Source organism: Glycine soja, chromosome 18, assembly GCF_004193775.1.
Source record: "Glycine soja cultivar W05 chromosome 18, ASM419377v2, whole genome shotgun sequence".
In the NCBI taxonomy this organism is placed as follows: domain Eukaryota; kingdom Viridiplantae; phylum Streptophyta; class Magnoliopsida; order Fabales; family Fabaceae; genus Glycine; species Glycine soja.
This window is the reverse complement of record NC_041019.1, coordinates 3,823,000-3,849,754: the sequence shown is the minus strand read 5'-3', so window position 1 is coordinate 3,849,754 and position 26,755 is coordinate 3,823,000. Positions and strand designations below refer to the sequence as shown.

The window sequence follows — 26,755 nt, the reverse complement described above, 5'->3', positions numbered from 1 at the left end:
TACTGTATTTCAATTTTCCAAATATGGAATGGGCAAAAAAGTTATCCTACAAATAGCACAAAACTATGCATAAAAACAAGTTACAGAAATGTACTTCAACTCCACCATCATTGAAAAACAATAATTGATGGGATCTCGGTAAAAGTATACTGCTTAGTTACAATTTAATAATTAAAATGAGATAAGTCTAAGCATTGTTCTTAGAAATCGAAGAGTGACTCACACTTCAAAATAAATAAAAAAAATAGGAACCACAAAAAAGATTTGAATTTTAAATTTTAGAAAAAATAGTAATTAATGTTTTAAAGAAAAACAAATATTTATTTTTAGATTTTCTTTTAAGAAATGAAAAACAAGAGTGCAAAGAAAACGAGTTTAGTTCTAATGATAAAAACATTAGAGATTAAGTTTCATTCAATTTCATAAAGAATTTCTAATAAGGTATTAATTGTCTAATGGAATTGTTAATTTATTTAAATCCAATTTTTTAGGCAATTAAACCTTTATCCTAATTAAAAAAAATATAATTCTTTAGGAGAAATTAAAATTGAATAAGCATATCTAAATTGAATTACTATTGTTGTCGAAGAGATAGCAAACTTACCAAGTGTATCTTGAATAGAAATGCAATCTTTGAGTAGATTTTTTTTTATTTGTTGGAAAGATTTAAATTCAAGTATAAGATAGTATACAACAATTTATGTACGCTACTGAATCAACTGAGTAGAAGTTAAAATACCAGCAATAAGTGCAAATGTAAATGCATGAGTTAAAAAGAAAAAACTTAAATTGAAAATGTGAAAACAAATAATAAAAAAAGAAGTAATTTCGAAAATGTTAATTACTTGAAACTTGAATAAATGCATAATTCTTAAGACACGCGTCTTTAAATGTGAAGGAACAATGTAAAGTAAATGGGTAGAAAATGTAAATAATTTGATTTTTTATAATAAAAAAAGGTAAGAATGTAACTTTGAAAATACTAAATGGAATTCTAAAATGCAAAGAAAATATATTACAAGTAAAAGCTAAATAACATCAAACGTAAAACAGTTAAAATGAAATTCGAAAAGAAAAATGAAGAAGTAGAAGTACAAGAAATTAATAAAATGCTGGAAATGTAAAAACCGAAAGACAAGTCAGAGATAAAGAAGGAAGAATAAAAATGTAAATATTTGTATTTAAACTTGGTTGAAAAGTAGTAGTTATTTTCAATGTATAAGTGTGTAGGTGCTATAGGGTATTTTGTTGGGGGGTGTTTAACAATAAAAAATGACATGAAAAAGTGTTTTATTTATCATATTTTTTTTTATCTTTACTAATCACTATCACAAACACATGTTTAAGATTGACTATATAAGATCTTAACATATTCTTGATCCAACTAACTTTTATAATGATTCATAATCTGTCACTTGACTTGGTCTTCACCTCTTTGACACTTAATCATTTTCTTCTTTTACCTTGCTTATCTGGCTTCAACTTCAAATTCAAATTGACATTTTCTTAAAGTTCTTGTAACTTGAACATATAACTAAAGATCATTTTAATTCTAAGTAAATTATAACCTGGTGAGAAATTGAAATTTTGAAAATTAAAAAAAATGTTTCCAACTTTTTTTTTTTTAAGTTGACACAAAAAAATCCCTAAACTGAATTTCAAATATATATATATATTAAAAAAAAGATCAACAGTAGGGTTATTAAAAAATGTTCCAAAAGCGAGTTCTTCATAAGGGTCGAGCAACATTTGGGTTATCTGTCCAAGTTTGGAGTGCGATCTTAAATGTAGCCTCCAAGTGTTTAATTGGGCTTCGATCTCTGGTTAGGGCCACAAGAGAGGCTTTTTGTACATATCGTGAAGAGATTCCTTAATAAGAATTTGTTCATGGTGAATAGGACAAATCTAAAGAATAAAGGGAGGGTGTGAATGTGACTTGGTAGCAAAGAAGCTACTTCTATTTCTATGCATGTTTCAGCTAGCCTAATTAGCATAAATCTTCATCACCCCTTTTTCCCAAATCAGAAAATTGGATAGTGTTATATTTGAAACTCATAAAGGAGAAAAGCACCAAAAGATGGATTGATGAAAGGGAAAGCATGAGATAGACATTTGTTAGGGAACTTTGGCAATTAGCATGAGATAACTTACAAGTGATCCCACCATGCCACGTGGATGCTTTTTTTGCTTCACGTGGCAAAGGCTGGTCCCACATGGGTCCCGCTTTTGAATAACCTGTTGGCTATCATCATCCATCCCTTCATCCTAACATCGATAATATTTAACTTAATATCTCATGCATGTCACTTCTTTATGGTTCGTTTAATTTTTTTAAAAAATATTTATTTTAATAAAATAAGTATTTTCTAGTTTTATTTTTATTTTTATTTAAATTTAAAAAACAAATTCTATCTCGGTCTATTAAAAAGTTTTTTTGAAAGACATTTATTTTAAAATTGATTATTATAATTTCAAATAAACTGTCCCTATATCTTGGGTATCTCGTTTAATTAAATGTCTAATTATTTTTTTTTATTATATTTAACAATTAATTAGTTACTTCTCACTACTTCAATCATGACTATTAAGTGATTGAATTAATTATAAGATTAACTAAATGGGAGGTCTATGCATAATTAATTTAGATAAAAACTCCGGTATATACGACAGGATTCATCCAAAACAGGGTTGATGTTTTTACTTAAAAGTATTAATTAATGAGGTCATAATATAATTACTAGTAATTATTAGTAACTAATGAATTATTTTGTTTTAGGGGGCGGGGTTGTTCACACCTGAGTTACTCATTTTCTTTTCTTTCTTTTTCTTAAAGAAAAATAATATTATTTTAATAAAAAAATATTTTTAAGGGATACTTTTTTATTTACCAAAATGTTAGTTTTTTTAATGGAAAGAATAGAAAAGACAAATAATTTGATTCTGTTCACGAGAAAAAACAACACCCAGATTGCCGGTATGTATCATAAAAGCTAATATTTGTGGCCTGGTCTTTTCTAGAGGTGTACATGAATTAGCTTTTGCTTTGATTTTGAAAAGAAAATCAAAATAATTAGTTTTTTAATGGAAAAGACAAATAATTAATAATTTGATTCTGCAGTTCAAGGGAGGAAACACCCAGATCGCCAGTATATATGTATCATAAAAGCTAATATTTGCAGCCTTGTCTCTTCTAGAGGTGTCGTGAATTAGTTTTTGCTTTGATTTTGAAAAATGAAAATCAATCAAAATAATTAGTTTTTTAATGGAAAGAACAGACAAAGATAAATAACTTGATTCTGTTCAAAAAGAGACAACACCCAGCTGATCGCAAAAGCTATTATTTGTGGCCCGGTCTCTTCTAGAGGTGTACCGTCTACATGAATTGAATTAGTTTGCTTTGATTTTGAAAAATATATAAATCAATCAATCAAAATTAATTGGTTTGATTTAATTTTGAGTTTTTTTAATAAATTTGAATCAAAATTTAGTTTGTTTTGAATTAAACAGTTTATTAGTTTATATATACTTTCAAATATTTATTAAAAATATAAGAAATCATAAGTTTTGATAAAACAATATATAAATTTATCATGAAAAAAACTATAAAACCCCTTAAATTGAAAATACCAATTAAAGTATATTTACGATAAAAGAATTAGTTCAGTTGGGATTAGTTTGGTTTCAAAAATTGAATTTAATTTAAAAATTTGTTAACGTAAACTCACTTATTTTTTTAGGAGTTAACAATTTACACCCAAATATAATTTAAGAAGAAATGTAGTTCTAGTTTGCTAACACATTCTTTTTTTTAAAAAGTGATTGTAATTTAGTAAACCTCATAAGAATTTGTTAATATGTATCTATTCTTTATAAAGGAATACGAGGTTAATAAGTTATATCAAAATATATTTTAAGATTAGTTATAGTTATAATTTACTAATGTATTCTTTCTAAAAACAAATAGACTTGCATTATCAAGTCCATTTAATTTATATGATTTGAGTTTAAGGTTTAGTACGATTTTGGAGTTATTTTTATTTAATTTACAAGTAAACAATAATATTCTTTTTATGTTTTTCTCACATGTAAAATTCCTTGTTCAAATGTAATTAGACTAACAATTAGTTGATAGTGTTAACTGTTAAGTGTGAAAAATGTTTTCAAATATTGAAGAATCGAAGGGAGCTATAATGTGGTATTAATCATTTTTTGCAAATATTCAGAACTCATTAACTCAGCATGTTTTGCAAGATTAAATATACTAGTCAAAATACTCCTATCTTTTTTATCCCCAAATATTCAGAACTCAACATGTTTTTGCATATGGTAGAAGATCATTGAATTTTTGCATATTATAATTAGCCCAAACACACACGTTGTGAACATTTGATATGGAAATTAACCCTAATCAACATATTCATGTAGTCAGTCATAACATCATCATTATTCTCTGACTCAACGAATTGAGACTCGAATTCCAAACCTTAAAATCAAAGTTTTCATTCTTCAAGCGTTATATATATTTATAACATAAAATCTAAGTAAAAGAAAAGTTGAAGAGAAGGGGAAAGAAAAGGAAGGGCACTTATGAAGTTCAAAAGAATGAATCTGGAAACAAAAGGAAAGTGTGAAAGGGTCGTTAGTTCAGTTGGGAATAGCCGCCAAAGTTCGTTGGGTACAGTTTCCTCACGTGAATGTACAGATTCTTAATTCAAGGAATAAAGGTTTGAATTACATCCATTCATATGTATTGTCATGTCAGAATCTAAGAAAGAACAAGCAGGAAGCATAGGATCATTGGAGAACACAAGGGACGTTTATAATAATGTTAAGAGAAATGTAATAATCCTTAATTCAAGCTTCAAGCCAAAGATAAGAGGAATCATCCATTTGATCAAAAAACAAACGAAAAGTACTTCAAAGAGAAAAAAGAAAGAGAGAGACAGCTCCGAATTTTGCTTTTTCGTTTTTCCAATCTTCTCTCTCCTTCTCTTTTTGTCCCCTTTATCAAAACCCCAAGCAACCCCAACATTCCACTCTCTCTCCCTCCCAAAACTTTCTCTCATCTTCTTCCTCTCTCTTTGGATCTTCTTCCTCCCCAATTAAGGTCTCATATATCCATCTTCCTTATAACTATATATGTTTTTCTATATACATGCACTAAATAAAGAAATTTATGTTTGTTTGGGTTTGCTAGCTAATAAGGTTTTTTGTTTTTGTTTTTGTTTTATATGGCAGGGTTTTGATTTGTAGAATTGGTGATCTGGGCTTGAAATTGAGGCCTTGTGCCCCAGTTTTTATTACGGTCACGAGGCAACTATATATATATAGCTCCATAGTTTATTTCAGCTTGATTAAGATTTATATATATGAATATGGCTCCTGTTTCATTGCCTCCTGGGTTTAGGTTCCACCCCACCGACGAGGAACTCGTTTCTTATTACCTCAAAAGAAAGATAAATGGTCGTAAGATTGAGTTAGAGATCATCCATGAAGTTGATCTTTATAAGTGTGAACCATGGGACTTGCCAGGTAATTAATTAATCAACACTTAACACTTCCACACACACATGACACAATAATTTTTCATCATGTCATGCATGGATATTAATTACATATCTAATTGGATTGATTGCTCATTCTTCAATCGAACAAAAAAGATGTATAGAAATTTTAAGATTAGTTTGTTGAATTGAATTTTTGAATATACTAATTAACTTTAGCATACCCATGTTTAAAACACCTATAATTTGTTTTTTATTGACGAATCATTATTGGTTAATGGCTATGCAAAAGAATCTTAAAAAAGTGGGGGGCACGCTTCTTTAGACAGTATACTAGTACTATTTGGTTGCGGTCTTCACCCAATCATGCATGAATTCGAAACACATACGTGCTTTATTGGTCAAGTATATTTTTCTGCTTCCGCATAAAATATCTAGGGATATGATGTTTACGTACGTTGTACGGGGATATAGACCCTTCAAATATAGGGTTGGTACTACTTCCTATAATCCTATACTGTTGTGAACGTCAAGACATAGTAATGAGGGAATAGTGGGATTCCCAAGCCAAAAACAGTCAACAAAAGAAAAAAGAGAATTACAATGTATATATATCTAGAGTTGCTAATTTTCATTACTTTTTATAAACTCATTTAGTACTTTTTTTCATGGTAACCAATGCAAGTTTGAAATTAATGAACATGTATTAATGTTAATGTTAATGTTATTGTTACTTACATTACATATATTATATATATATAGGGAAGTCATTGTTACCGGGTAAAGATTTGGAGTGGTATTTCTTCAGCCCTAGAGATAGGAAGTACCCAAATGGATCAAGGACCAATCGTGCAACCAAATCTGGGTATTGGAAGGCCACAGGGAAGGACCGTAAGGTGAACTCTGAGAGCCGTGCAATAGGGATGAAGAAAACCCTAGTTTACTATAGAGGTAGGGCACCACATGGATGTCGCACAGGTTGGGTTATGCATGAGTATCGTCTTGATGAGACTCAGTGCGAAACTAATTCAGGCTTGCAGGTAGGTTCATCTTCTTTCTCGTTTCCTTTCTCTTCCATTATTCCTTTTCTTACACTCGGATATATTACATGCATGTATATTTCTTTAATTACAGAACATATGACTAAATAGTACAATTTTATCAAAAGTAATAGCTTGGATTTATTTTTTTTTTCTTTTGTAAATTTGTCTATATATACAATTATCTTCCGATTTGTCAACTTTATGGTAAATTAGTTCTTTTAAACTGAAGTTAACCAGATTTGAGAGACAATTATTGTCACGAAGTTGATAGATTTTGAAACTGAATTGTATAAACACTAATTTTTACGAAATAATTCTACACAAATTGTCATTTCAGAAGTCGAGATTAATTATTTAATTTTTAAATTCTAGAGGTTAAGTTTTAATTGTTTTTATTTTGACATGTGTGATTTCAGGATGCATATGCTCTTTGCCGTGTGTGCAAGAAGACTGCAGTGATTCCCCCAAAGGTTGGAGATCAGCACTATGTTAATGTTCCTAGCCATGTAAATCAGATTACAAGTGATCAATCATCAAGCATTGACATTGAGCTATACTCAGAAGGAAGAGGTGAAGTTTTAGAGAGCTCAAATTATTTGATGCCGTGGGATACATGCCCATCCCCAAACATAAATATTGGGTCTGCTCTCAATATCAATATCAATGGTGGGACAAGGGATAATAACATTGGGACATGGTCACACTTCTTAGCAGAAGACTTACCCAATCTTCCAACATCTGCTTCTTCATTTCCCAATTATGGATCTATGAGTTACCCTCCATCAAAGGTACCTACTACATACCTATAATTGTAGACATAATTAAATAAAATCTTAGGGCATATTACACTTTATATATCGTTCCCTTATTGTTTCACTCTTTTCCAACTAATTATATTCCATTATAATTTATTTTCGTTTGTATCACTAAGCTCCCCTACAATTTGGATTAAAAAATGAAAAATACTATAACCACAGTCAAAATTATGGTTAATAAGTTAAAAAAAATCATAATTAAATTAAGAAAAAAAAATTTAATATATTTTTTACTTTAATTCAAAATTGAAAGCAGTTGGATAAGTTACAAGAGGATCATTAAACTTAATTTACCTTGTCCATTTACAAGCACAACCTTATGAATAAAAAATTATATTTTCCCTTTAATTATGCATAAATAATATATGTACCGACATTGTAAAAAAAATTTATACCTTGTTATCAAATCATAAATTACAGTAACATAAAAGTCATATTAAGAATATTTTCTAATTCAATTGATGGTGTTTTACATTGAGAATGCATGTCTATTAAATTCGTTAATTATGCGGCCTTGTGTGCACATGGTTTGATTTGCAGGTGGATATAGCACTAGAGTGTGCAAGGATGCAACATAGGTTTACCATGCCTCCTTTGGAGGTGCAGGACTTCCCTCAAGTTGGCATTTCCGAGCTGAAGATGGCACAAGCCTCGGGTTCCAATATGTGTGGAGGAAGCAGAAATAATGAAACAGATATCTTGCAGGAAATTCTTTCAGTTGCTCATGCTTCCCATGAGTTAATAAATCAGTCCAACTACTCATCACATTCACAGGCATTGGGTGCCAATGAAAATAACTATGCTGCACCTCATGAAAGTGATTTTACTTTTATGGTTGGCAACAATTACAATCGTGTGAATGATATGAACACCATGGGATTTGTTGACAAAGCATGGGAAGACCCTAACGCAAGATCAATAGAGATCGGGGATCTTGATGATGGATTCAAGACAGAGAGGATGGTGGAGAACTTAAGATGGGTTGGAATGTCCAGCAAAAATATGGAAAAGGTATGTTGTGTAATTAATGTTAATTTTTAGTTAGTTAGAAGCATGCATAATTCTGGCATATTTATGATCGTATATATCAATCTTAGACATTAATTCATTATTGGCTTAAGGTATGCACACAAATTAAAAATGGGTTTTAAATTAATATACTATTAGACAAAATTGCATATAAATATCATTTAAATTTGGAACACTGATGTTGCTGGCATGGACTAGACCCCAAAAGATACAATAGTTGACTAGTTGCTAATATTTAAATTAAATGCTGGAGTTTATATGATTATTTGCATAAGAATTATACTTCTTATAATAATATCTTTCTCCATAATATCAATAATATATTATCATTTATTTTTCAATTCTCTTTTTATCTCTTCATTCTACATATGTTTGTATAAAAGAATGTTTGCTGTACATCAATTTCTCTTTGCCTTATTTGACACAGGGCTTTATGGAGGAGCAAAAGATTGTGCCGATTGAGCATATCTCAAACTTCCAAACTAACAGGGAAGAAAACGAGGTGCAAGGTATTTACTATACATAATTGCTTTCTCTAATGACATTGGTCATGAACAAAATTATCAATATATAGTATTGAGTAACAAAATTAACATTATCGTCCTTTATTTGCAGTAGGATCTGAGCAACACAATAACAACAAAGAACTCAATGACACTGACATTGACGATTTCTCAATGGGGTTCATCAATGGTGACGACCACAATGAGAACTTCATAGATGAGGGTAACATTAATTATTCAAATTCTACAAACTTTGAGGTTGTTGAGGAAACAAAAGTCAGTCATGGAATGTTTGTCTCCACTCGCCAAGTAGCTGACACATTCTTTCATCAAATAGCTCCTTCACAAACCGTCAAAGTTCAACTCAATCCATTAATGGCTGAAGATCAATCTATAGAGAATGCAGTAATGGTTAACCAAGGGCCCCCTTTCTTTAGAAAGTTCAAGGCCTATGTGATGGGGAAGCTGACAAAGTCATCAAACACAATAGCAAGTGCCCTTGTGTTCCTCTTTGCACTTTTGTTGATGCATTGTGTGTTTTTGAAGGAACAAGTGGAAGATTTGAAATCGGACCCCAAATGCTTTGATGGTGCTAACTCCATGAAGAAAATTATGAGACAACCAGCTGAGAACATCATATGGAATGAACAAGAAAATTTTTGGTCTGTTGGTATTAAATGCGGGAAAGGATTTAGTGTGGTCTTGAAGAAGATAGGCATTTTCCTCACCATATCATTGGCTCTTTGTACCATGTGGGCTAACCATGTTATAGTTGACTCTTAGACATCATATACCCTAATTTTATTTTGTTTTTAGTTTCTAACTTAATTAGAAGGATCACATTAAATTCTCATGCTTCTCCCAGGGGATTGATGTATCCACATACTTGTATTTTACTTGGTTACACATGTTACTTGATTAAGAATTAATTGTATTCAATTGGGATTAATAGAATTGTTCACTTTCATTTTTTATTTAATCCATGAATTATCAATCAAATATTAAAAGGAATCAAGGAGAAATGATACTTACCTAATTCCTTGAAGTTTCATTCAATGTCACATACACGTCCCCTAGTTTTTAAGTAAACACTCGCCTATTTTTTTTTAAAAAAAGGTAAACACTCACCTCCCTTATTTATTCTTTTCAAAGTTTAATATAATGATGGGGGGTGAGGGGGAGTGAATTGGAGACTATTTTTTCTTCTGAATAACTCTTTAATCGAAAAACTATTTTCAGAAAACTTCTTTGATATATCCAAAATCAGAATATCACTTGAATTGATTTGGTTGGTATGTGATGCTCTATGATTTACCTAGCTATATACTTAATTCCTAGGTTCAATTTTACTCAAGATAAATTGAAGTATGAAATCAAATGAACTAAAAAATATAAAGAACCAATACAAGAAAGTAAAAAGATGAAGGAGAAAAAAAAATTGTACAATAATTTTTATATTTATTTAATTATAACTTTTGATCTACATCCAATTTATCCAAACAACCTAAGTTTGGATTTACATTAATCAACACAATATTACAAACAAACTCACAAGCAATATGGAGACCATATATGTCACTATTAATTCTTAAAACCTACAACAATATCCTTATACAATGTAGAAACCTACAACATAACACAAATCTTGAGAAACCTTCTCAAGAACAAATCTCATATACAAAGAATAGAAAAAAATTCACTTGAGAGCGAAAGATATAAAAATTTCTCTAGACAGACAAATATCATAATATAAATTGTTTATCATAAATCTAAATATAATCTATATTTTATAATATTTATTTGTTACAAATTTTAATTGTAATATAATTTATGTATTCAAAATATTTATTTATTATAAATTTTGGTTATATAAAATAAACATTTTAACATGTGTATCTCATAAACTAAAATATTAGAACAAATATATTTATTTATTATAAATTTTAATTATATAAAAGAAACATTTGTTTTATATAATATAAAGACTAAATTACTTATTAGTATTATTATGATGAATATAATCTACCAACAATAGTATTATTGATATTTTTTTTACATTAACAACAATAAAGTTTAATTTTTTCTTGACAAAAACTTGCTTATTTCATTTTGTTCCAAATAAGAGCATCAAGACAAGATGGTACAAAATAAAAAACATTGCTAGCATATAAAAACAATAAAGTTTTAATCCAAAATCTCATAAAAATTAATTAATCTCTTCATCACTAAACTAACCCTAGTTTTTCACAAAAAAAAAACTGACCCTAGTGAGTTGCAGTATTATTTGAAAGAACGGCAATTTTTAAAAACTACTTTTCCAAATACCTTATTATCACTCATTATTATTTCTCTTTTCTTTTATCGCATCAAACTAGCTCTCATTGTATATTTATATTTTTTTCTCTTTTTAATTAGGTGTGAATAAATTTTTATTAGGTGTATAATAATCATTTTAATTATTATTGATTTTTTCCTATTATAATAAATAGTAGACCAAAAAGAAAACTCCAAAAATATTACATAAGCATGGTCTCGTCCCTTCTATCACTTGATTCTGTCTATTACAATCAATGTTCATAGCATCGGTCTAGTCATCAACCGATAAAAAATACTTATTCAAGAATCAATAATTTAACGGGATGAAATTGATTTTAATAAAATATTTTTTTGATATTTTAATAATATTAAACAAAAAAAATACATATATTCATAATAATAATAAAAAATTTCATTCAAAAGTATTATAAGTTATAATATTTTTTTCTTTTTTTAAAAATCAAAACTAAGTTGTTTTGAAAGTTTTTTCTTAAAAATAGTTTTAAATTAAAATAGGTTAACCACCAAATTTATTAGTTTCTAACCAGTTCTTTAACTAATTTTTATGATACATCAATTTTCAAGAAATATTAGATTATATTAGACACATGATTGATTTCTAGTCGAATCGGGTGATGACCGATTTTCAAAACAATGATAATAATTTTTGAAAAGAAAAAATAATAAGCTACAATTATTCGAGAACATCAAACTAATAAAACGTATGCATCAAAAGTACAAAAAGTTTATTTATATTATAAAAAAGTTTAACTATAAATAAATAAACTTATTATACATTTCATTTCTGATTAGTTAACCGTACAAAAATTCTTTATATTATTATCATTGCAAACGCATTGTTTACTTTTATAATTAAAACAAATAAGGACAAGAGAGAAGATATTCAGGGGACTGAGGTAATGAATTATGTATATTGATTTCAACAAAAAGATACAATTTTATATACACATATTATCCTAAAGGAATAAGGCCAAAAAATATCATTTTTGCCTAACAAATTACAGCTCATACTATTCTAGAATCTACTCTAGGATCATAATAGAAAAATGTGTACATAAAGAGATATTTACAAGAATGAGAGCTATTGGACTATACGGGTTTTGGGCCATTGTTCTGTTAGCCTCCCTCAAGCTGGAGGTGTATAAAGATCAATTAACTCCAGCTTGGATACATTTGACTTGAAGAGATGAGGTGGTAATGCCTTAGTGAACATGTCAGCAAGCTGATGAGAGGATGGAACTGGCAGCAACCGCATTAGACCTGCTTGAGCCTTTTCTCGAATAAGATGGCAGTCAATTTCCAAGTGTTTTGTTCTCTCATGAAACACTGGACTTGATGCAATGTAAAGTGCACTTTGGTCGTCGCAATATAATGTTGTAGGTTTGGAACAACATATTCTAAAATCATTGAGAAGATATGTGAGCCACTGTAGTTCACATGTACTTGTAGAAAGAGCATGATACTTCGCTTCCGAAGACGAACAAGACGCTGTATTTTGCTTTTTTGTTTTCCATGACACTAGAGAGTTCCCAACGAAGAAACAATAACCTGTGATTGATTTGCGGGTGTCAACACAAGTCGCCCAATCTGAATCGCTAAAGCCAATTAAATGTATAAGAATGTCCCTCTTGAATTGAAGACCTTTGCTTGGAGAACCCTTCAGGTATCTCAAGACTCTCCTTGCAGCACCAAGATGAGACTTTGTGGGATGAGCCATGAATTGGCTGAGTTGTTGGGTTGCAAAAACAATGTCAGGACGGGTTGTGGAGAGATAAATTAGATGACCAACAAGATGCCTATAGGATAAAGGATCATCAAGAAGATCACTAGAATCATCTTGATGCAGCCGCAATGAACTGTCCATAGGTGTTGAACAAGGTTTGCAACCCATCATTCCAAAATCAACAAGCAACTCAAGATAGTATTTACATTGTGATACATATATGCCATCAGCAGAGTGATTTATTTCTAAACCCATAAAGTATTTCAATGCTCCTAAATCCTTAACTCGAAAATTTGAATGAAGAATATTTTTGATTTGGGCCATTTCAGCAGCAAAATTCCCACTTAAAACAATGTCATCCACATAGATCAACAAAGTTGTAAATTTATATCCATTGTGTTTGATAAATAAACTATGATCTGCATGTGATTGTTGGTAACCGGATGAAATAAGAAGATCAGAAAGCTTTTCATACCATTTGCGGCTAGCTTGCTTGAGACCATATAGAGATTTTTTGAGTTTACAACATTGAGAAGAGCCATGTCCTTGCAATCCTTGAGGAATTGTCATATAAACCTCTTCAGACAAGTCACCGTGGAGTAAAGCATTACTCACATCGAGTTGTTGAAGCTGCCATTTATTTGCAGAAGCAAGAGTGAGGATGACACGAATAGTGGTCATTTTTACCACGGGAGAGAATGTTTCAAAGAAATCAATTCCTTCCACTTGAGAGAAACCCTTTGCAACCAATCGTGCTTTGTACCGTTCCACGCTTCCATCTAATTTTCTCTTAATTTTGTAGACCCATTTTCATCCTATGGGTTTAACACCAGCTAGAGTATCAAAAATTTCCCAGGTGTTGTTGAGTTTTAAAGCCTCAATTTCATCTTTCATGGCTTCAACCCAATAGGGACTCAAAATTGCTTCCTGATAACTTTGAGGTTCAATCCCAGAAGATAGATTCATTATATAGTGACGCTCAGACTCAGAGATGTTGGAATAAGACAAAACAGATTGGAGGGGATACAAGCATGTTGATGATGATTGATTTGGTTGCGTCTCGATGCTACAGATATAGTCTGCAAGGCAAACATTGGGTTTGATAGGTCGAGAAGAGCGTCTTGGGACAAAGGGAGTAGATGTAGGAGTGGGGCTATGGTGCAAATGAGTGTCAATGGTGAAAGAAGGGGAACCAGGTGTCCTAAATTGATGAGAACTTAATTGTGGAGATGTTGAAGGAAGTTGTGATTGCAGCGAAGGTGAAAAAAATGATGGTAAATGTCGGTTTGGAGATGGGATAAAGTTGGGTTGTTGGGTGGTGTAAGTAGGAGTTAAATCCAGATTGGGCATTTGTATTGGGTTTTCTTCATGAAGGTTTTGGGCATTAGTTGGCATAGGTAGAGGATCACGTTGGGCCTCCTTGGGAACCTGATTATTTTGAACAAAAGGAAATATTGTTTCATAAAATATAACATTTCTCGAGACAAAAATTTCTCTTGATTGGAAATCTAAAATGACGTGCCCTTTTGTTCTAGTTTGAAATCCAAGAAAAACACCATGTCCAGATCTAGGATCAAATTTTTTATGTGGTTCGTTGGTTGAAGAATAACATAAAGACCCAAAAACTTTAAGCATTGAAAAATCTGGTTTACGATTATGCAAAAGCTCATAAGGTGTTTGTTTATTAGTGACTGGAGAAGGTATTCTGTTGATAAGGAAGACTGAATGTTTTATGGCATAAGACCACAAATATTTAGGTAATTGAGATTGAAACATAAGGGCATGTGCAATGTTAAGAATGTGTTGATGTTTTCTTTCTACACACCCATTTTGTTGAGGGGTGCAAACACAACTAGTGTGATGAATGATACCCTTGGTGGCAAACAAATCTTTAAGAAAAAATCCAGGTCCATTATCTGAACGAATGCACTTTATTTTGGAATCAAATTGATTTTCTATTAAAGCAATAAAATTTTGGACATGCATTTTAACTTCAGATTTTGACTTTAATAACACTACCCAAGTATATATACTAAAATCATCTAAAATGGTCAAAAAATATTTTTCTCCATGAATTGAAGCTTTGGAAAAAGGACCCCAAATGTCCATATGGACTAAATAAAAAATCTTTAAAGCTCTACTAGTACTAAGATTGTAAGACAATTATCTTTGTTTAGCAAAATGACAAATGTCACAATTCTCATTAACATGACTTGGAATAAAAGGAAGTTGTTCATGTAACATATTTAAACGATTTCCCGAAAGGTGCCCTAGTCTAAAATGTCATAGGTTAGAATAGGAGATGGTGTGGACAATATTATTGTTGATGGAGATTTTTTTGGTTGGGAGATCTTGGCTTCTTTGTTGATATTTAATTGGTAAAGACCTTGCTCTAGATTAGCCAAACCAATCATCTGCAGCGAATGCTTGTCCTGTATAGTGCAAAAGAAATCATCAAAGATAAGAGTAAATTTACGAGTCTTAAGCAACTTAGATGTAGACAAGAGATTGAAATGAAATTCAAGAACAAAGAGGACATCGTGAAGAATGAAATTTGGAGAAAATATAATTGTTCTAGAAATATAAGCAGTGACAATGGATTTATTTGGAAAATTAATTTGAATAGGATTTATTTTAGAATAACTTGAAAAACACTTTAAAGAAGATGCAATGTGATCTGTGGCTCCTGAATCTATGATCCAGGGCACACTATGTTTACGGGTGGTGGAAGAAGTATTGTGTGTGAAGTGTGTATTGTTGCAAAAAATAAATGATATACCACTAAAGTCAGAACCATTTTTTTTATTAAAAGGAACTTGAATGAGATTGGCGCTATTAGGCTGGACAAGGTTGTTCCCTGTAGCATTAGAAGCAGAGTTGGGTTGTTGAATCAAGGCCATTAGAGATTGATATTGGGCTTGGGTCAAAGTAATAGGGCATGAAGAGGCAGTCGGTCTCTCCACTGGGTCGACTGAAGCAGTGCTATTGGCAGAAGAAGAGGAGTCACGGTTGTTGAACCGTGGGCGGCCAAGGTAGTGAGGATGACCCGATGGATAGTCGTGCTTCCCCCAACAGACGTTAATAGTGTGTCCGGTGCGGTGGCAGTAAGAACACTTTTTATTGGAAGCATTTTTGTTGGTGGACAACGAACTAGACACACTGCGACCTTTACCAAAACCATTGGAAGCATTGACAAAGCTATTGGGTTCAACAGAGGAAGGAGGAACGACACTAAGCTGACATTCATGTTGAACCACCATGGAGAAAACTCGATTGACCGTCGGAAGGGGATCCATAAACAAGATTTGGGAACGTACAACAAAAAAACATTCATCCAATCCTTTCAAGAATCTAATGACAAAATCCTGCTGATGGCATTTCTTGGCCTCACAAGAACAGGTAACAAAAGGACGATAATTATCCAGTTCCTCCCAGAGGGTTTTCAAGGCAGTGTAAAAGTCAGAGAGAAGACGGTTACCTTGAGAAAGACCATATATTTCTTCCTGGAGCTCTGCAATGCGGAGAAGATCTCCCTGTGAAAAACATTCACGAAGGTCGTTCCAAATGTCGGTATCATATTCAAGGAAGATGACGCTTTGAGCAATGGAGGGGGAAAGTGAATTCAAAAGCCAGGACATGATGAGAGTGTTGCATCTCTCCCAAGCTGAGTAAAGAAGTTCTTTGACTGAAGGGATCAGGATTGTGCCAAGGAGGAATGCCATTTTGTTTTTGGAGATGAAGACCATACAGTATGAGACCAGGACTCATAGTTGGTTTCGTCAAGGATAGGGTAATAGACACAGAGGAAGGACCATCACTAAGATGGATGAAATAATTATTGATTAAAAAATAATTAAAAATTATAATAAAATTTAAAATTAATATAATTTCAACTGTTAATTTTTAATTATTATTATTATTATTTTACCCCTAAAAGTGCACTCATTTTAAGAAACCAAATCCTTTATTGTTAGTTTAATTCAGCCTTCGTTAATTGAATAATAGTAGTATTCTGTAAGCCCCAACACCCAATGCCCATATATCTTTTTCTGTTGGATTTTATCACCAAATACGAAGTTAATTGTCAATTTCTACATGATCCGCGAAGCTAGCTATTACGAGACGATTGATCATCTACATACGTCCAATCATAAGTTTTTTTTTTAATCTTTCAGTTTATCATGATTAAAAAAATATTCTGACTAATTTAGAATTTATTTAAAAATAAGTAAAAATTATTTTTACCGGAAATTAAATTTAAGTATTATCCGAAATATTCAATTTTAATTTTAACAAATTAATCGTTTATAATTAATCCCTGGTTAATCATGAAGCCTTTTATACATACTGTGAAAGAATTATTCGTTGAGAAAATTAAATTTTGACTAAATCAACTAAATGATTGCAACGACAAAAAAAAGTTTTTTTTCATTAGGTAAATTTGAATTCATGTACCATATGATGCCATAAATCAGTTATACGTTTATTTGTATAAAACAAATTTCCACTTCATATAAAGACGTAAAATAACAGTTTTGACAAACTAATATGATAATCAAGTAATTACAAATAATCATAATGACCTGATTAAGGATATCATTTTCTAATATTTGTTGGAAACCTTGAATCCCTTTATAGTGCCCTTTCAATTCTAAAATCTTTGTTGGTAAAAGAGAATTTTTGTTCACTAGGCAATAGACATTGAAGAAATTATAATTTTACAGCCATTTCCAAACTATATTTTATCAATGCATGTAATAAGGATGTCGCAAAATAACAACTTTATAATAATTTTTTCCATGAGCGAGCCATATGACAACTTTTTTATATGCCCATGTTCTTTTAGGTTAAAAACTTCCAAAAGGTAACTAATTTCATATGAGTGATTGGTTGAAAAAAATTAAAATAGCTAGAATTAACGGTGGTGTGATATAAAAAAATAAAAATTGTTCCTGTGCAAGCTGCAAGGTGTGAATGAATGATTTTGAACGTGGAAATGAGATGGGTAGTGGCTGAACAAAGGTGAGTGCACAGCACATGGATGATTTATTACCTCTATATCACTCACATTCATCAGGGTATCAAAGAAAGTGACAAAAGAAAAAGATGTAACTAAGTAGGAACCAACAACAAGGTGTGATGAAGAAGATGACAAAAATAACCCAAAGATGGGTTCACGGGTCACTTACTGTTTCCTCTTGTTATATATATATATATAGCAACAAGAGGTCCCTCTTTCAGCTCATGGATTCAGCTCCTTCTTGTTCTTGGCTACAAGCCTTCTCCTTCTTAGCATTGGTTTGGTTATTTAACTGTGGATGTGTCCATGGAGCCACCCCAGCAGTGAAAGTAGGTAACTTTTCAAAGGTGGAAGATGCTGGAAACTTCCATATTTACTATGGCCAGACCTTCAAAGTCATTAAGAATTCTGCTGATGGCCAGAGCTACCTTCTTCTCCAGGTGAGTATGGAGATATACTTTTTTTTTTCTTTTTTTTACTATCTTTGAATTCTTAAGTAAGGCAGGGTACTAATAGCCATAGGTCCTAAGGTTTTCTTTGGTTTTTTGTTTATGTAAGCAAATAATGAAATGGAAAAATGATAGGGACTTTATTTTTATTTTTTAGCCTACTTAAGTGTTAGAAAATTAAGGGGGGGGGGGGGGGGGGGGGGGGGTGTATGACATTTTTATAAGTTGATTCAATATAATTTTAGAAATTATTATTCATGAGTTATGGCTTTATACCTGATATCAAAATAATATGACTATCTTTAGCATTTTCTCCAATTGAAAAAAGAGATAATGATGTCTTATGTGAAGATAACAAATTGATCAATTTTTAAGACAAAAGACAACAAACTGATCGTTATGCTTAATACATTTGTATGATCAACCTATCTATCTGCTCATACTATATTTCTTAAAAACTTTGATTAGGGACAGTAGCTACCTGTATTAGCTAAGTGCCAAAGTCATTTCTAATCAAAGATGGGGGAATTTTAAAATAGATCTTATATTAGTATAACAGTTCATAGTAATAGTAAGTTAGTAACCTTTAAAGGAAGACATCACGTTCTGTTTACTTAAATTGACTCTGTCGTTTCTTCTGTTGGGAATGTATGCTAGAAGGAATCAAACATACAAATTGCTATTTTTCTAATTAGTTTCATGTTTGCCGAATTTTTCCTGCTAAGCTGTGTTTCTAGCCTACTCAATTATCTTCCATCAATTCTCCCAGAATAATTCAAGGATTGCATCAAGGACTAAATATTGCACATCAAGAATCAAGTCATTTGTCATACCATTGTCAAACTATTCTGTCGATACAACTTATTTTCCGGGTATGCCGTGCATATTCTCTTGTTCTCTGGAATCAAGAATCTATAGCATATAATACCGTAAGTCATACATTTAATCACCAAAGCAATTTAGAAATCAGCTCAACGTGCCAATGCTAAACCAAATGATTTGGCAATTCAATTTAGTCATTCTTTTTCTTGACCAGCAAATTTATACTGTTATTGTATCTTTCACCTGTGTTCTCTGACAAACTTTTTCTTTTCATCTGGGGATTGGAACTCAAGTCTCCTTCTTAGAGGTGAGAATCCCTTACTACTGCAAGTTTACATATTAAAAGGTTTTGTTGTGTTTTGCCAAGATCAAGATAGAAGGGTTTGCATTCCCTCTTTGCCTTCTTATTTCTTCATATTCTTGTTTTGAGCAGCTTTTAGGTTTAGTGGAGAGCTTGAAAGGCATAACCTCAGACTATGTGGCTTCTCCATGTGTGTTGAAACTGTACGAAGGAGGACAGATAGAATTGTTCAATAATAGTGATTACCAAAAGCTTGCAGAGTTCTCTTCATACTTTCTTAGTGACACTGATCAGCAGCCAGCTTGCAATTTTGCAACTTTTGTTCCATTTATAGAGGATATCCCTTTGCAGGTAAGCGACTTAAAATTAACTCCCCGTATAAATTTCCAAAAGCCGAAAGGATCAGAACATATGTTATGAGTTCCAAGCCAAAAGATAAGGTGTATGTATATTGGGAATTAAATTTTTATCACTAAAGTTTAAGTGACTTAAATGCAAAGTGGAAGATTGTATTTTATTAAATGAACCTTAATTGAATGGATGCATTGGAAGTTGTTTTTGTTTCAACTTTCAAGAGAACTTATTTATTATAGTTGGTGACAATCTTCACTATAAATAGAGAAGAGATTAAGTAGAGAAATACAACACATGAAGAGAGAGTGTGAGAAGAGAGATTGTGAAACAAAGTCACTTTGTTGAGAAAAAAACGTCTTTGTGTAAGAGTGTTATAATTTCTTGTAACCATTAAGTAGGGTACTCGGGTTTGTAGAGTGATCCACTATTTGGGGTGGATTATAATATTGTAATCATTTTTGTGATAGTAAACTACTTTTTGAGTCGATTCCGTGAATGTAGATAAGAAGTGTCGAATCACGTTAAATTCTTATGTTTGTTATTATTTTTTCTACGGTGTAATCTTTGTGTGTGTTCTCATGCTCCTTTATGGGTATGGACGGGAGCGTTAATTACCCAACAGTGGTATCGGAACGTTGATTTCCCAACATGGTCAAGGTAGTGTTATGGACATAGATTACCTGAATGTTTCTAAAACCAACATTTGCTTATGCTTCATATGTTTATAGTATAGTTACTTCAAGAACCAGTCAACCTTTCCCATCCAAGCTTTGATTGAGCAATGTCACAGTTTGCAAAGCTTAGTCTTAACTCTATAATCTTAATTCTTTGGCATTCATTAGATAAATTTTTCCACCATAAAGGAGAGTAAAAGTGCAACAGTATGTCATTGATATTGAAAAATTAATAAAATGCAGGTATAAAGAGCTTGTCATATGTTTATAACAAGAGAAGCTACTGGAAAGGAGCTGCAAATACACTGACTAGTTGGATAGGAACCTAACAGAACTACTGCCAGCTAATACATGGACGATTCAGTTACAAGTTACAACTACATAACTAACTCTATATTATCTGTTACCAAGTAGCACTTTGGGAGCATTTGTTGTCATTCATCCTTATTTTTCTTGCACTATATCATATGATAAATAGTACCATGAAGGATTTCCAGAAGAATGGTGTATTTAATCCAGTTTTGCCAGCTAATTTTATCTGATTACTGATTAAGAACCTACTTGAAAGATTCATAAATTATTTAAGTTGCATATTAATCTATACACTCATTTATGTGCTTGGATTACTGCATTTACTTTGATAGAGAGCAGAATGGATAAAATTCATGGGAGCTTTTGCAAATGTTGAAGCTAGAGCCAATCAAGTCTATACAGCAGTAAGCACACCACTCAGTCCAAGGCATAACTATATTATTATATGATTGAATATATTTTCAGCAACTTCTACTATCATTATTATTTCGTAACCTTGTAGGTTCTTCTTCTTGTTCAGTCCAAGACCTATACTAGATCTTTTCCTTAGAAATCTCTACTTGGGGTCTTGCTATACCTAAGCTGTTGAGATTAGATACTAAGAATTAATGAACAAAAGTCAACTAACTTTTAGGATTAAATTCAGTTTGTTTCCTAGTCCTTATTTGTTTCAGTCTATATTACTTTGCCGGTTGTAGTTTTGGGTGAAACTACTGATTTGTTGTATTTCTATTTGTTAAAATGTAGCTTGTGAGCTACTAGCCTATTACTATCAATTTAAATAAATCCATATGAAGACAAAAGCATAGAAAATGCATTTATTTGTGCAAGGGCAGAAGAATTAGATTGAGAATCATATAGTTGAAAAATGGCCACATAATTAGTATTTTAGCAAAAAAGCACAAGATAAACATAGTTGAATTTAACTACATTATCAAACACACCCACCATAACTTATTCCACTTTTGTGGCATTATAGGTGCTTGTGCAAACAGTTTGGTCCATATATCAAACATGTAAATTTCCAACTTCTTTCGTCTTTTGAACATCTCACCATAGATTTCTGAACATGAAAATGTGGGACCAGTTTCTCTGGGATAAAACTGAGCTGAAAACTTTCATTAGTTAAATCATTAGAATTCATTCACACATTACATACTGAGCGCATAAATTTAAATGTGGAACGCATCAACAAATGGCAATCAATAATGTTCAACAACCACCAAACCATGTGTTTCCTTTCTTCTAAATGTTTTAACAGTAATTCATAAGTTTGTGTGGCAGCATGCCTCTACTTCTACTATAAGTTTACTTTAAACTTCATAAGTTTGTGTGCATAAGCTAAAAGTTGCATTTGGAGATTACTCACCTATCTTTTCATAATTTTCTCTGCTAATAACTGATTAGATTTTGTGATACATGTTAGTTAGACCAAGTGATTTACTATCTTATAGGTTAAGACAAAAAACTATTTGCGCTTGTGCCATAAGTTTGTGTGCATGAGCTAAAAGTTGCATTTGGAGATTACTCAACCATCTTTTCATAATTTTCTGTGCTAATAACTGATTAGATTTTGTGATATATGTTAGTCTAACAAAAGTGATTTGCTATCTTATAGGTTAAGGCAAACTATTTGTGCTTGGCTAAAATTGCTACAAGTAGGACAACATTCAAGCCAACGGTAGCTTGGATGAGGTATAAAAATGTATGTATCTTCAAAAGCACACATCCCATTACATAATTCTTTCCCACTTTTTAAATACAATGTTTCATGTACATTTCCTGGAGCTTTGTTTAAATCTGCACATTATATTGTCTGTTTGATGTATTGTTCTGATGTTGTTTTAGCATCTAAACAATATCAATAGACCCTCTAACCTCTATTAGCCCTTTCAAAATTGTTGCTTTTTTTCTGTTCAAATCATCTGGAGCCAACTACTGATGCACAACTGTTAGCCTTTTGTTTATCGATAAAAATGCTTTTTTAACATCTGAAATGTCATCATTTCAGGGTCTTTGGTCTTTTACACAGGAAAAGTATCAATTGAAGGTATGAAACCATAGCTGTTAGGGAAATTAAACGTGGCATGAGTGATGTTTCTAAACTATAACTATTTTCTTCATTATTATTAGCAACCAGTGCCCATTGATTAAATGCATGCTTGAGTTGTAAATTTGCACTATTATACTGCTCATACTTCATCTTTTCCAATCACTTTCTTATTGCATCTTAGTTAATCTGGCACTTATACTTTTTGTTTTTTCTGGTTATCACTTTCTAAATTTATGTTGTCAAACTTTGCAAACAGTACGTGCAAGATGCAGGCGGAGAGATTTTGGGTGCCAACAAGAACACTTACAATGTCTCTGATCCTGATGACTTGGAGGAATTTCATGCCATCCTATGTGTAAGTTGAATTATACTACATTAAATGAGAAAATTAAATGCAGTATCAGAACATTGAGTAACTAATATTATTGAAAATCCACATTATGTAAAGCTTGTACTTAGTAGAACTTCTTGAATACTTATTGAAGCAGAGTTTTCTAAGCTACATCAATAAAAAAAATGTCATATGCTAACAGGAAAATAATGTAAAGCATTAGGATTAGGATTGTCTCCATATTAGTTAACAGCATAATATACATATAGTGTAAATCTATTTTCTATACTAATGGAATAGTCCATTAACATGATGCATGATGCTTTTAACATAGACCTACATTCTAATTTGTTGGAATTGAAACTAATTCCAAGAATTGAATCAGAGGGTTTTCTTCATTGCCTTAAATTTCTTTATTTATTAATTTTTGTTGATTAAATATTATTTCTCATGCAGACCGTGGAAGTAGTCATTGATGAAACACTAACATCTGATCCAGTCAACTACACCTTTTCAACATTTATCCAAAATCTAAACGTTGAAGATCGTTCTTGTTTTTCTTTTATTTCAAACACAAGTCTATGGAGATATGACAAAAGGGTTTATAATTCTGTAGCTCTTGGTAAGTATGTAAATCCAAAATGCATTTATCAAATGCCTGTGTCTCTTACATATACACAAGTGTGTTGAATTTTAATGACTCATATGACAAATTCACTAGCCATTTAATTTAACTTCCATGGAATTTGAAAGATGTTTGCTACATGATTTTTCTAGTAAAGTACCCACTCAATATTTATTCCTTAATTTAATAACTAAGAAAAAGAAATCCCTCTTTAGTCTTATCATGGTAGTTTAGAAAATCCAATTGATCATCGAGTTCATTTTCTATTTTTGCATGAAGCTTGTGCTACTTGATATTGATAACTTACTTTTCATTAATATTTATGTATCATATATTGTGTGAATATTCTGCATGTGAAGACTGGTATAATGGAGCAGTGTCCCAACCTCAATTGGCACTAGCAGATCTTATTGAAGTTTTATTTCCCACTGGAAATTACACAACTACCTATTTTAGGAACATTGCAAAGGTATGTTCTCACTGCATCTTAAAGTTAAAGAAATTGCAAGATGTTTTGTTGTATTTTCAACATCTCATGTTAATTCATCTTGCAGGCAGAAGTACCTATAAATATTGGTCTTGAAATGTGTGACAGGGACACATCCACAGCAATGGAGCCTACCATAGTAGCATGTGGATGATTATCTTTCTAGTTCAAAAATAGGTATTGTGTTATAAAAAATCAACGGTCAACACTATTTTGTTTTTTTTTTTCTAATCCCAATTTTTGAATTTAGGATCTATACTTTGTATTTTATTTTTGTTATTATTATTTGTCACTTGCAGTCAGCAACGAGTATCTATAGTTTGATACACATGAGAATTTAACACAGCTACCTCTTTCTGGTGACAATTTAACTATATGTATTTGAACAAACATTTCATCTCCTTGGGTTACAGAAAGGATTCCATTCCTTAATAAATAATATCAATTAGCAAATGGAGAAATTATTGTATGATATGGCATCATATTCTGACAAATCTCCAAGTAATACATTATTAACTTTTTCATAAATAAAAATATATATGGTTAAATATTGCATACAGGTTGTTGGAAATCATATAATATAATATCTTTTACTGATATTTTTAAAAAAATTAAAAAATTAACATCTGTCAATAATATATATATATATATATATATATATATATATATATATATATATATATATATATATATATATAATTTCACATCTTACAATAATTTCTCTGATTCATGTCTATATGTCTATCCCTTATTTATTTTTTGGAATAGGATAATTAGTTCGTCGTCTCAATTATTTATAAAGTTCTCCAAGTAATTGTGTCTCTGAATTTCATCCTTACTTGAAGTTTGCTTCGATCATGCCTTATTTTTTTATTGAAAAAACACGAGGGTATGTTTATATTTTATTTCTCCAAATAAAAAGAAAGAACTTTTATTCATGGAACGTAAACCTACATTCGAAATTTTACCTGAATATAGTTTTGTAGCACATAATCATAATAACGATTTAGAAAAAAAAATCATAATAATGATTTGAGTAATTTTATACAATTAATATGAAATAAGGGAGAGAAAAATATGATTAAACATTTATTTTTTATTTAGTCTATTTTTTTATATGAAAAGTATAAATTCAAAAATAATATTTTTTTAAAGAATTAAAAAATAATCTAAGAATAATAAATGTGAATATATAATATTATAAAATTATTAAAATTTATCTTTTTATTTTATTTATTATTAATATAATGTTAATATGTAGTAATTTTTAAATGTATTTATTATCACAATTAAAATTTATTTTAAATTTATTGAAATAGTATAATTTTTATCAAATAGACATAGTTGTTAATTATTTTAAAATAATATTTTGATGATTTTAAAGATATTAACTTTAATTATATAATTTATTGAAGATTTAAAATGATTAACTTCATCACATCATAAATTAAACACTCTCATTTAATATAGAATTATATACCATTATTGTTGTTAGTGAGAACAGTAAAGCAAAGCAACCAATGCAGAAGTAAGAACAATACTATTATGGGTAACTACATAATCTCTTATTTTATTAGTTTTCTCTATTTTTACTTAATAAAATTAGTAAATTGAAAGAATTTCAATCATAATTGTCTTTTATAAAATTTATATATATATATATATATATATCATGAAGAAACAAGCTAGGTTGACGTAATGGTTACGAATATGTAAGTTCAACCCCAATCACATTCTTAACAATAACTAATAAAAATAACATTTATCCATAAAAACACATGAATATTGTTAATTTTATTTTACAAGTGGTTAATGTCTACGTGAAGATGTTTGGTATAAGAAAAGTGTTTGTTTCTAAAAAATTTAAAGTTAGTCTCTCCAATAACTTCAGTTATATATGACATTTTATTAATTCAAGCATTCAATATTTTTATATCATCTCAATGATCAGTATACCAAATTTTAGATAAATCATACATTTGTAGTTATTTAATCTTATAATTGACATCTATGTGTATTTTTAAAAGCATATTATACACTAAATTAAATTTATTTAATGAAGTATCAAATAGTTTAAAAAATTTATAAACAAAAATCATACACATAATCTAAAATACTAACAACATACTCTTGGATACATTTCTTTTCACATGTTATATTATTTGTTTTTTTTAACACAACATATTATATTATTTATTAAAAACTATAAAATCATAAATAAAACTTATTAAATAAAAAATGAGACCTAATAATTTTTTATTTCTTTTGAATAAATTTCAAGCAATAAAAAAAAATATTCAAAAGTGTTTGGAAGTATTACTAGCAATTCTCTCTCCCTAATTCTATCGTATCAATACATTTAATTAACAATTG

At 30.6% G+C, this 26,755-nt stretch overlaps 3 protein-coding genes across 4 annotated transcripts; 2 read left to right on the top strand and 1 right to left on the bottom strand.

Moving 5' to 3' along the window:
* The first annotated feature begins 5,020 nt into the window (after positions 1 to 5,020).
* Positions 5,021 to 9,850, top strand: LOC114395992 (NAC domain-containing protein 86-like). Of its 2 annotated transcripts, XM_028357872.1 has the most exons (7): positions 5,021 to 5,107; positions 5,239 to 5,532; positions 6,267 to 6,544; positions 6,964 to 7,335; positions 7,903 to 8,373; positions 8,819 to 8,900; positions 9,007 to 9,850. In XM_028357872.1, exons 2-7 carry the CDS (start codon positions 5,370 to 5,372, stop codon positions 9,675 to 9,677), a joined length of 2,037 nt encoding a protein of 678 aa, XP_028213673.1. In that variant the 5' UTR covers positions 5,021 to 5,107; positions 5,239 to 5,369; the 3' UTR covers positions 9,678 to 9,850. The 2 variants fall into 2 exon arrangements, with proteins under 2 accessions (XP_028213673.1, XP_028213674.1); XM_028357873.1 differs by lacking the exon at positions 5,021 to 5,107 and having other exon boundaries at positions 5,199 to 5,532.
* A 2,507-nt stretch (positions 9,851 to 12,357) lies between these two features.
* Positions 12,358 to 13,635, bottom strand: LOC114396232 (uncharacterized mitochondrial protein AtMg00810-like). The gene has a single exon (XM_028358135.1). The coding sequence runs from the start codon at positions 13,633 to 13,635 to the stop codon at positions 12,358 to 12,360; it is 1,278 nt and encodes a 425-aa protein (XP_028213936.1).
* A 4,455-nt stretch (positions 13,636 to 18,090) lies between these two features.
* Positions 18,091 to 24,843, top strand: LOC114395069. Its single transcript, XM_028356766.1, has 11 exons — positions 18,091 to 18,414; positions 19,193 to 19,295; positions 19,539 to 19,552; positions 19,679 to 19,897; positions 21,219 to 21,290; positions 22,505 to 22,591; positions 22,898 to 22,936; positions 23,196 to 23,294; positions 23,727 to 23,892; positions 24,255 to 24,364; positions 24,450 to 24,843. Exons 1-11 carry the CDS (start codon positions 18,094 to 18,096, stop codon positions 24,534 to 24,536), a joined length of 1,317 nt encoding a protein of 438 aa, XP_028212567.1. The 5' UTR covers positions 18,091 to 18,093; the 3' UTR covers positions 24,537 to 24,843.
* The last annotated feature ends 1,912 nt before the right edge of the window (positions 24,844 to 26,755 follow it).